Source organism: Akebia trifoliata, chromosome 4 (assembly GCF_017979445.1).
Source record: "Akebia trifoliata isolate Shusen 1 chromosome 4, ASM1797944v1, whole genome shotgun sequence".
Classification (NCBI taxonomy): domain Eukaryota; kingdom Viridiplantae; phylum Streptophyta; class Magnoliopsida; order Ranunculales; family Lardizabalaceae; genus Akebia; species Akebia trifoliata.
Genome location: NC_141378.1, coordinates 1,955,308 through 1,967,250, shown reverse-complemented (window position 1 = coordinate 1,967,250; position 11,943 = coordinate 1,955,308). Strand labels below are relative to the sequence as shown.

Sequence of the window (11,943 nt, the reverse complement as noted above, 5' to 3'; positions counted from 1 at the left end):
AAATTGGTATTCTAGACATTACAGTTTTAGAAACTATTCTTGTAAAATTAAAGGGTTGTCATGCATGTAATACATTTCTAAGGGCTTTCTAGCCTCCAACTGTCTTTAATAAAGCTGAGATGGGAGGAGAAATACAGCATTCCTAGGGATTAGTGCAGGCTTCTAGATTCCCAATGGTCCATTTTATAGGGAAGTTGTAGGGAATATCTTCACATCTCATCCATTTGGTAGATACAGCCTCCAACGTTCCTTTTTTCAATTATTCAAGCAAATAATACAAAGAACCATTATGTTCTAAGGGTTCTTGAACAACTAATAACTCTCTCCCCCCCTACCCCACACCCCGCGGGCCCCAAACAAATTTCATCGAAATAAAATCTTCTTCTGATTCTTGAATAATGCATGCATTATAACATTGATAGTTATCATCAAGAAAAATATGCTACGATAGGATGGGTACTTGGAAAGAATTAATATGATGTTGCCGGATAAAGCTTCTAACATGTCTTTAATTTCTTTGAAATACAATCTCCTTCTTAATTACTGCATTAATAATTAAATCCATTGATATTTATGTCAACAAATACTCTACGATAGGAATGTGATTTAGAAAGAACTAATATGATGCACTTGAGACTTAAAACAGGTTTCCTATTCGGTGGATTACCTTCCATGAAAGTAGAATGCAAAACACTTGAAGAGGCATATTCTGGAAAACCCATTGATTATTTTTAAAAAGAATATTTGATTTGCTTTCTTATGTTCCTCTGAAGGATAGTCAAACTGAATCCTGGTAAGAAAACAATAGTGAGTCACTCCCTGAAAAACCCACATCCAATGACTCTTTTATGCCTTCGAATGTACATTATGGCATTTAGGTAGATGGATGGTCCGTGCTCTTCTATATAAGTGAAGTTTGAAGCTCTGAATTACAAATAGTAGAAGAAGAGTTGTGCTAATTTTCTGAAGTTGAGGAAGTTGACTCAATTGAAAAGATGGTGCAATTTGTTAAGATGGGTAGTTCAGGTGATTCTACCTAAAATGGTTCAAGTGAAGTTTGATGATTTGAACTATGAGCACTAGAAGAAGAGTGTGTCAAAAAAAATTCTATTGGATGAAATTGTCTCGGTTGATGAGACAGTTAGTGATGTAGAGAAGCAACTTAATGAACAATTGGAGACATTTGCTGAGATGGGTAGTTCAGGTGATTCTATGTCAGTCATGTTTGATGACCTTAATAATGAACACTTGAAGAAGTGTGTCAATTTTCTAAAGTTGAAGAGAAGCAACCAAATGGCTATATTTAAGAAGCATGTCAAGCTGCAACTAACCCTTGCTTGCCTAGCACAACATGGCCTACAAACACACACACATACACACAAAAGCTGGGAAAAAAGAACAAAACAGTAGACACCAAAAGGATATGACTTTGGAAACACATCTGCATATGTTGTGATCATAGAAAACGAAGAACGGTTCATGTTCCATACATAACAGTAGTAAAGCACATAACTATCTAAAGACGACCACTACTAAACCAACCCACCTAAAAAGGTGCCGAGCGTACATCCTTCATCTTCTTCTTGGGTGGAACCGGTATTGGACCTTCACCATAGTTGCTCTCCTCATCCGAATATAATTCACTATCGCTCTCATACAAAAACATTGAATCGTCATCCGAATCAATTTTTGCATTTCCTTCCTGCTTAACATTGCTTATCTCTGTCTTCAAACCCTTAATCATCACCATTTAATTATCATTGTAAGTTAGCCTTAGATGTAAATTTAAAATAACACAGTTGACCAATATTCCAAATCTCATAATGCAAACACATCTCAAGGATGTAATTTCTCCTAGGTTCATAAACCGCTAGTTACAAAGAATCGTTCTAAACTGACTTCGTTAGACACTGTGCTGATGTGGTAGTGGGCCCATAGATTTTTTCCTCGAGATACAAGGAAAAAAAAATATGGTTCTCTTCCCACTGCCATGTCAGTGCAGTGTTGAGCGCAGTGTCGAACAAAGTCACTCAGCATTCTCCATTTAAAAATATTACGATGATAGAATTATATTAATATTAACTATATGTAGCTGTTATAGAAGGCTTTAGAGTGTTTTAATGTAGGTAACAATGACTCAGTTGTTATGGCTATCCCTTTAAACAAGATCTGAAGCAACATAGAGTTCAATTCACAATAAAAAGTAACATATAAGGCTTTTTTTTTAATAGATAAGATTGGTCAACCTTATTAATTCAATTAGTTGATTCATCGAGTATATTGTATGAAATTATTTCAGAAATTCGTCGCTTGTTTATAGCGTATAAAATGTTTTTTAATTCCCTGTAGAAATATTTTTATTTATTGCATAAAAGTCTTGTCAGTTAATACAATATACACAATTAAAATAGGATTTATACTAATTCCATAGCCATAACTTCATAAAATATATTTCCCATTTGGGTGCATAACATACTTGTTTCTTGGGTGAAGTACCAAAAATACAATATTTTGAGAAGACTAACGATAAAATGATGCTCTAAAACGTACGCGGTTTGTGTGTGGCTGACGTGGCAAGTGCACAGAACTGTAGATCTTTTTCCTTGTGTATCCAAGGAAAAAGATCTACAGTTCTGTGCACTTGCCACATCAGCCACGTACGTTTTAGCACGTCATTTTGTCACGACTCTTTCGAGAAACTTTGTGTTGCTTGGATCATTTGATAACATCAACACTGTTGGATTTACTATAGAAATCGTATTGGAGTAATCTCAAGATTGTACCTCATATCTCACTTTCCTGACATGGAAGTGTGCAGGAACCATAGATGCTTTTTCACTCGTATCTCGATGAAAAGCGCCTATGGTTCTTACACACTTCAACTCTAGGAAGTGAGATATGAGGAACAATCTTGAGGTCACTGCAGCATTATTCAAAAGGAAATATCTCAATTCATAATGGATTGTCTCTTAAAGGTATAGTGTGCAGGTGATGGTATAGGTAAGATTGATGCCCATGGGATTAATTTTTGAAGGAAAAATAATAATTACATGATCAGATGGCCTGTAAATGGGCTCAATTCTAAGTCCATCAAGAGCTCAGTCATCAGCCACGTATACCATGGGCCTTTACAGGGAATTAATGCCGGCTTCATTGTGGATTTGAATTTTTAATTACCAAACTAAGAGGATTGTTTAATGCTCTTTTGATGTTTTGATATAAAAGGATGAAGAGTTGTTTGACGACCCCACGCTTGATAGGGATGATGGATAATTGTCAAGATTTGCCCATTGGATAGATCCTACATGGGCTAAATGCTGGCACTGATGTGCTAAGTCATGGGCCTTTAAGGATTATATTTTTAGACAATTTTTTTCGTAGAAACTGGGCTAATGCATAGACAATGATGTAAGTTATTATTATTTTTTTAGAGTCAAAATCCCTCAATAAAAATTTTGTTTAAAAAGTGATCTTGATTTGCTAATTAACTACAACAAGCCATTGTTCTTTTGGTTGAAAAAATATCTAGAATTATATAAATTAAGAGTAGTGAATGATGAATTATATAAATTAAGAGTCGTGAATGATGCACGCAGTTTTGGTACCTGACTGACGTGGCAAGGGCACAGAATCATAGATCTTTTTCATCGGGATAAACAGAAAAATATGTGCAGTTTTGTGCCCTTACCATGTCATCTGTGTACTAAAACCGTGTGCATTCATCATTATTCATAAATTAATTTATACAAAAATTTAATGCTAAAATATTAAATTATCTACGATAACGATAAAACGGTAATAATCATCCCGACAAAATGCGACAACTAAATCCCAACATAATACGACAATAGCAATTATTCAACTAAATCACTAAATCAGAACAAAAATACAATAATCATAATCCTTCTAAAAATTTAATTAGAACCACACCAACCAGTGATCACTTGCAGAATTCAACTTGAGAATAAAAAATCACCTAATTATCATATCAATCGGGCCTATTTTAATTGCGATCTGAATTGGCCAAATATTATACTTAGACCACAAAGCAACTGTAAATACTTGGGATTAGGCATGCATGTTGAAGATAAGTTCGAATTCATGGTCACAATCATCGAAGCTTCGGAAGATTAGGGATCTGGTTAAACAAATCTCTCCCACACCCACACCCACCCCCAATTCTGTCTAGAGTCATGTCTTTTATTATGTATAATTAGACTTCTTGTTTGGATATGTTAATGCATTATATATCAATTTAATCATGCACAAGTGGGATGGATCAATCTGCCAATTAATGTAACTAAATATATTTTCAATTGGATCTTTGTTGTTTCCAAGGTTCTATAATTATATTATCATGGGTACTTTGATTTACGCTTTTTTACCTCTGTGAAAATTTTAAGAGCCTCTTCAAAGCTCTTAGTCTCCACCACATGTTGAGCTTCCTCCTGCATGCATTTAAGTAAAAGAAAAAAAAAAAAAAAACTTAGAAAAAATTGGCAAAAATAGGCTAAAACATAAAATAAACACGTATAGAGTTCATTAAAATGACCCTTAAGAGAATGCATGTTACTTGCATCAGATATTTAAGAGAGAAAATAAGGAAAAATACTTAAAAATTAAAGATAAATAATTTAACTACCCTTGCAGCATTCATTTGTTCACTTGTAAGAGTCAAGGGTTCACTTTCAATTGATGGGGTTGCTTCAATTTGGTTTTCTGTAGATTTTTCCATTATTTTTCTTCAAACACACTAACAAGGAGAGGGAGAGAGGGAGAGAGAGAGTGAGCAGCAGTCTATTTGAAACGGCCGGCCCTCAGTAGTCAGTACTGACACAGAACGTTTGTTCATTACGATTGACACGTGGTACAAAGTTCCTGCTGGGTTAACAACCATGTTTCAAAATTTTGAAAATAAAATTTAATTTAATCTTTTTTTTTTGGCTCTAAAATCCAACTTTGGTGTTATTATGGGTATCAAAACTTTGATGTTGGCATCCCAGAATGGGGCATCTAGTATTTTTTCATGGCCCACTGCTGATTACATGAATATCTGGCCTGAGACTTTAGCAATGTCTGAACAGACATTGTAGGCTGTGTGCCCAGATATTGCTGAGATGAGAAGAAGAATAAAGATTTTTTGGGGCTTAGTGTAGATTTTCTAGAAAAATTACTGAGGAACTGTAATGTGATACACAATATCATCTCATTTAGATTATGATTTAGATCGATGTGATTAGATTAGATTTTCTTAGATTTTGATTCTATTTAGTATTCTCTACGATCTCTAGGTTCTTGTAATCACTATGAAGAGAATTAATCTAATATCCAATCTTCTTCATGGTATCAGAGTGAGCCTTTCTCTCTTAGCTGTCACCCAATTCATATCTCTACGTGCTCTGGCCCAGTCTAACTCATATATGCGAGGATACATTGAGTTTAGTCCCACATCGGACACTTATTGCCTTGTTTCTCTAAGCCCCTAGACAAATTCACCCAAGATCAAATCACTACCAATTTGTATGGTTCAGCCCATCATATTCTTTTAAAGATGTTTATGGATTGATGAAATTCCAAATTAAGGTTAATGATTGAGTCCATGATAGAGTCACATTGAGATCGTTTAAAACCCAAAAGACGCAATGGCCAATGATCAAACTCACAATGAAGCCTACATTGAACCGATTTCAAGATCCAAAAGAGGTCATTCAATAATGTTTATTTTTCGGGTTGTTCATTCATATTTGAGGTGATTTGATTTATTTCAAGCCATGTGATCATTGGGAGGTCTTCTTCGATAACGTGCATTTGATATTGGTGACTTGTCTTCGACATCTTGTTCTATGAGGCTATTGATGTCAGCAAACTCACATTAATTGTTGATCTCCAATCACCATGAGTTTGAGGAAGGGTGTTAGAGTATTAGGATTTCATGCATTGTAATAAGGTGTAATGTGATATATCATATCATCTCATTTAGATTATGATTTAGATAGATATGGTTAGATTAGATTTTCTTAGATTTTGATTCTATTTAGGATTCTCTATGATTTTTATATAAACCATTAATCACTATAAAGAGAATCAATTTAATATCCAATCTTCTTTAGGAACAGCTTTGCATCTCAACTGTTGGTTGGACACCGATGGCTAGAACTTCATGACTTTGGCACATTATACACTGTGAAATCAGATTGGTGCCTTACAGACATTAGGCAGCATTTCGTCTGAAGTTTTTAATTTGGTTTTAGTAATTTTCCAATATAATAAGATTTTTTTTTTCCACTTAGGTATGCAATATTTTGCATCATAACTATAGAAACACGATCAACTATGATATTTATAATGCCAGATAATATCATACTAGAGAATTCTGATCAATTTCCAGAAACATTGTAGCCAAATGAGACTGAATTTTGAAAATCAATTTTCATAGTCTGCTTCCAACAATCTATTATCAGAATCTAACAATCCGAGACAAAGCTCTAGATTAAGATAATTGCTGGGTTGGTCTAGAACTCGCCAAACATTCTTAGTTTTGGGCTGCACCCAATCACTGTAAGGTCAGCGATGTTTAATAATCTACAATTTTTTTTTTAATTTTAATTTTAATTGTTAGTAAACCAAAATTAATAGAAAATTTAACTTTAGATATAATTAATCCGAGAAACAACTCAGCTTAAATTTTTTAGACAAGACTTTGATGATAGTGGACACTTTTTTTTTTTTTTTTTTTCTGAACAAAATTCAACTTTCATCGTCTTGGGTGGAAAATGAGCAATAACCAATCAAATTGATTTTTGCTACTAATGTCCAAGAAGTGGACCAGGATCCCAAAGTTTATAGGGCCCAAAAGTGGACTCACCAGATTGTGGACCCAAAACAATATGACCCAACAATTGAAACCTTTTATATAAATCTCTTTGCATGAATTTAAACAATTAAAGATCTGTATTTCATTCTCTTTGTATAACTCTGCAAGCATCAAGACACTATTGAGAAGGTTGGAAGGAAAAAATTTCATCTTCACATAAGTGAAAGAGAGAACCATCTAAAGGAAAGAAAAACTAGCTATCATTAGATAGAAACCAAAGCACCGAAAAGGGTGCAGAGGCTATATCCCTCAACTTTGTGACAAGGTGTGGAAGTTGTGTTTGATCTTGGATGCAGTTGAACTCGCCCGAATTTTTTCTCACAATCCTTTTTTAGCCTCGCGACACTCTTCACAGACTCCAAACTCTTTGATATCAATCATAAACATCAAGAAAATAAATAAAAAATAAAGCAAATTAGAAGTCCCTTTCTCAATACGTTTTTTGTTAGATATTTGGACTCCATTTTGAAACAAAAAAAAACACACACACACACACACACGTTCCCTTTTTGGATATATATAATCATCAGAACAAATATATACTCTTTTTGATAAACATTTTATAAAGGAGCAGACTAATAATTTTGGCATTAAACTTGGCCGTTTTGGTAACCAACCTTTCAGAAAAATAGTTAAAATGGTCTTAGATTTTAACATAAACAAAATACTCTTACATATGAGAGCTTCTATTACCATGCCAATTTTTTTTTTCTAATCATACACCAATTATATTGGCACACCAGCAGTATATTGTGGCCCACATCCATCTCTCTTGAGAAGTTCTGTTTTTAGTTTTTGATTTCTCGGATTTTCCATAATTGGGATTTTGTTTTTCTTTTTTTTCTTTTTGGGTGATGTACCTGATCCAAAGTGCTGACGTGCAAATCATTTCCTTCTCTCCCTTCTTTTTTTAGATATAAAATAAGTTAGATCTAAAAGAAAAAAATCTTCACCATTAGAACAAAGACTTTAGTATATAAAATAAAAAAGAATTCGAGATTGATTATTGTTTTGTAGGGATTAATATAATTTTTTTAGAGATACAATTTTATTAAAAATTAATGAAAAATAATCTCAATGCCATCGTTGTATCCAAGCGGTCAAAGATAATTAATTCTAGGGAGAAAAATTAAGGATTCAAGAAGAAAAATCAAGGGACTTTTAAGTTATTTTTCATTAGTTTATAATTAAAAAAAATGATTCATTCGACAATCAACTATTTGACTAACCACGCTTTGTATAGGATAGAAGTTTTAGAATGGGCTAATTTTTATGAGAATGATCAATCTCGCTGCCAAAATAAATCAATCAATTTGTTCCAAAACTTTTTAACCCCATCCAAAGTGATTTACAAAGAAACATGTGATTATTCAACTTATAAATTGGGATTAGAAGTTTTGAAATGGACTGATTTTTTGTGAAATGATCTCCTCACCAAAATTTAATTCATTCCGAAACTTCGAACCTATATGAGACAAAATATGTTGGGCATAGAATATGACTCATAAAAAAAATGGTGGATTACTATTTCATGAGTTGAAAATGAGTTATTTACAATTTCGACCATTTTTCATTTTAATTATCAAAACATGAATCACATTTTTGTTATTAAAAAAAAAATTTCAAAATAAAGTGACTATTTCGCAAGTTCAAAGTGAAATTGTCACTTTAAACTTGCGAAATAGTCACTTTAAAACCTCTGAATTTGTTATCTTTTGTGCCAATCAATCGAATTTTAAATTATTCAAAAGTTGATCACTTTTTCATAATATATCTCTAAAAAATGATTAATAATGATTTTTTGACGCTCCCGTCAAAGAATCATAGATCATTTGCCTCGGGATACATAGAATCATAAATATTTTCTTGTTTGTCCTAAGGCAAATGATTGCGGTTCTGTGATGGGGGCTTAGATTATCACAACTCAAAATATTGAGGTCTAGAGTTATGTGATGAGGTTGCCCACTTCAAATTTTTTCAGATTGCATGGGACAACATCAATGCAATAGTTTTATAATTTCTATAAATAAAAGATATTTAAGAAAGTAGCATTACAACATGAAGTCTATATATTTAAAATTTTATTTTAATAAAAAAAATGTTATAAAATAAAAATAATATAGATTAATTTACCAACCCTTGCGAATTGGATTTGGCTGAAATTTAGCGTCCTTGGTTCACTTTCAATTGATGATTTTCTTTCCATTTTCAATTTCTGCAATCTTTTGCTTCAAAGATCAGAGAGATATCAGGGGCTCAGGGCCTTAAATAGAAGAGGTCACGGGTCCTGCTGTATCATTACATGATACGTGGCAGTATTGGCTTGCTTACGTGGTAGCTATAGGACACGTGGCGGAAGACAAGGCTCCTTCGCTACTTGAATAGAAGCTCCGGGTCACAAATATTATGTGATACTTACTCAAGACTCAAGAATGGTAGATTGCCATCTGGAAATTTATTCGACCTGGAATTTTTGTCTAGAATCGTACCCCTTAAGTTGGCAGTGATTTACGAAAATACCACTTTTGGATATCTACAACCTATAAAGGGGCCCATTCTGTGGCCCAAGATATTAGAAAGACTATCAGATGATAGTACTTTCGGCTAAATTGGTTATGAGTCGTGATAAAATGACTCGCCAGGTGGCATATTCAATTGACTCACTGACATGACAAGTTCGGAATCGTAAATCTTTCTGCCTCGGGATACACAATTACACTTCCCCATAAAAAAGTGTATCCCAATGGAGCCGTGGATCCCAATGCGGAATGAACTACTGTTTCCAAACTTGTCTACATTAGTGAGTCGATTGAGTATGCCACCTGGTGAGTCATTTTATCGGGACTGGTTGGTTATAGATGCTCATCCAAGATTAAAAATCTGATTCGCACCAAAGGTTGAGGGCATTTAGGTTATTTTCAGTTACACCTTAAGAGAATGTAAATTTCAAAGGGAGCATGTCACCAGTTTTAGAAACATGGGAATGTATCCAATGTTCACGAGGACGTAGAGGGATATGCCTAAAGGAAAATGCTACGGTGACATTGAAATTGACATCAATTCACACATTGCTGATGTGGTAGCATGCATAGAGCCACCATCAAGAAAAGTGTGAAAAGCATCTATAGTTTTGTGCTCACCTCCACATCAACGGTGTGTGAATCAATGTGAATTTTAATGTTATTCCAGCACGACTCATGCCTAAATCAACAAAGACAAATAAATAAATAAATACTGAGGGAAGGCATGTGGATTTATACATTACTAGCACCCTATTTGAAATCTGTTGATTGAAATGCAAGACGTGCTAAATATGATTGATCGATGTGACCAATAATGTGATGTATCATGTTTGATGTTCATTGTTGATCGTACTCATGTAAACTATTGCCTTTTGATATAGATTGAGATCGGATCATGAAGCTCTTGGTTGTTGTAAAACTTAACAAATGGTATTTCCAATCATAGGCTAAATCCATAACTATATATATTTGATAATCAATTATCCCTATGGACAACGGACTGGGCTTTGTCTAGTTCATAAACCATTGTTTTGTTTAAGGACTAGTCTAAGGGCACATGCAACACCTGTACATCACACACACTAGGTAATTTAGTGTGTTCTCTCGCGAATGGTCCCTGAGGAATTAATACTTGTATTGGATATTAACCTCACGACGTACGAGCATTAACTGCTTATCAATCCAAAATTGTCGTTGAGTTAAACCCTTGGGGTTCATAACTCTATATACTGAAATTATAATACTACAATAAGATCCTTGTGTGCTGCATAAATTGTGCAAAAACCCTTTAATAGGCCCTATACATTCATATTAGGCCCGTTGATTTGGAATGGGCCTTATGTGAAAATAGCACGATTTATACTAGTAATGCTTATGATTTGAACATGTCAAATGGTCCAAACCATGCATTAAGTCCATACATCTAATGATTTAGGTGAGAAGCATAAAGAAATCCTTAAAATCACAAAAATTGAAATGTTGTCGATTTGAGTTTTGGATCACTTAATCATGGTTATCAAATCAGGGGTTAGGCAAACCTTCAATCAGTAGTGAAAAAAAAACTTACAATGTTATACAAGTTTCAGTAGCTTTGTCCTCTCAATAACACAAACAAGCTCCATGGGACATGAATCATATTAAAATCTAACTGGATTTCTTGCTTTTTTTCTCTCTTAAAGAATCTATCAACTTTGAACTTACTAACCAAAATTTCATTATTTTCAAGCTCTTCCATCTTTAATGAAAAATTACTTTTAACCTATTTATCATCATCTTCAATCAGTCATTTTTAACAGTACTTATGAAAAATCATTGATTTTTATTTCAAAAATTTCCATTTTGTCACGTAAGTCATTTCTTTTACTCAATGACTTTGTCACCTAAGCCAAGGGTGGTGGGGGCATATCCTCAGTTTGAAATCACAAGGGTATCTATAATTTTAACCAAAATAGAGGGGCATGTCTAAATCAGTCCTGAAGAAAGATTCTTCTAAAATCTAAGGTAAAACGCCGTTAAATGCTTCTATATCCCACGGCTAAGGAGACAGTGCATGTAACAACAAGAGAATATAGGAAGCAGCTCCTCTGGAGCACAACTATCCCGTAGCAATGTTACCTCAATCTTCCATTGATGAAAGAGAGGCATAATATATAAACTAATATCACAGACATCTTGTGACCGTGATTTACATCTAATTTATAAAACAAAAATCAAAAAATAAAAAACGATGTTTTTTTTATATATATATACTGGATCCAAATTCTTTAAAAATGAATGGCCACTAAACTCTCAATTTTTTAAGAGTGGGATTTTACTGTATTGCTGATGTGGCATTTTTTCAACCGTCCAAACGTTATTACGTGGCTGGTACAGGATAATTGTGCCAGAGAGGATCTGCTTCGAGGAATACAAGCTTTTTTTTATACACGTGGCATACGTTTATTAGTGGTTGGACGCTTTAATGTACATCCTTAGAAAAAGAGAAGTTCAAGAATATTATTTGATTTAGTTATTTATTAAACAAGAAGTCGAGTAGTAGACGACAAT

The 11,943-nt window shown here is 33.8% G+C and overlaps 1 protein-coding gene across 1 annotated transcript; it reads right to left on the bottom strand.

The window, feature by feature from the left end:
- Positions 1–1,424: 1,424 nt before the first annotated feature.
- LOC147402857 (uncharacterized) lies at positions 1,425–4,801 on the bottom strand. Its single transcript, XM_086438234.1, has 3 exons — positions 4,643–4,801; positions 4,386–4,448; positions 1,425–1,735 (listed from the first exon to the last, which is right to left on the bottom strand). Exons 1-3 carry the CDS (start codon positions 4,733–4,735, stop codon positions 1,547–1,549), a joined length of 345 nt encoding a protein of 114 aa, XP_086294360.1. The 5' UTR covers positions 4,736–4,801; the 3' UTR covers positions 1,425–1,546.
- Between the last annotated feature and the right edge of the window lie 7,142 nt (positions 4,802–11,943).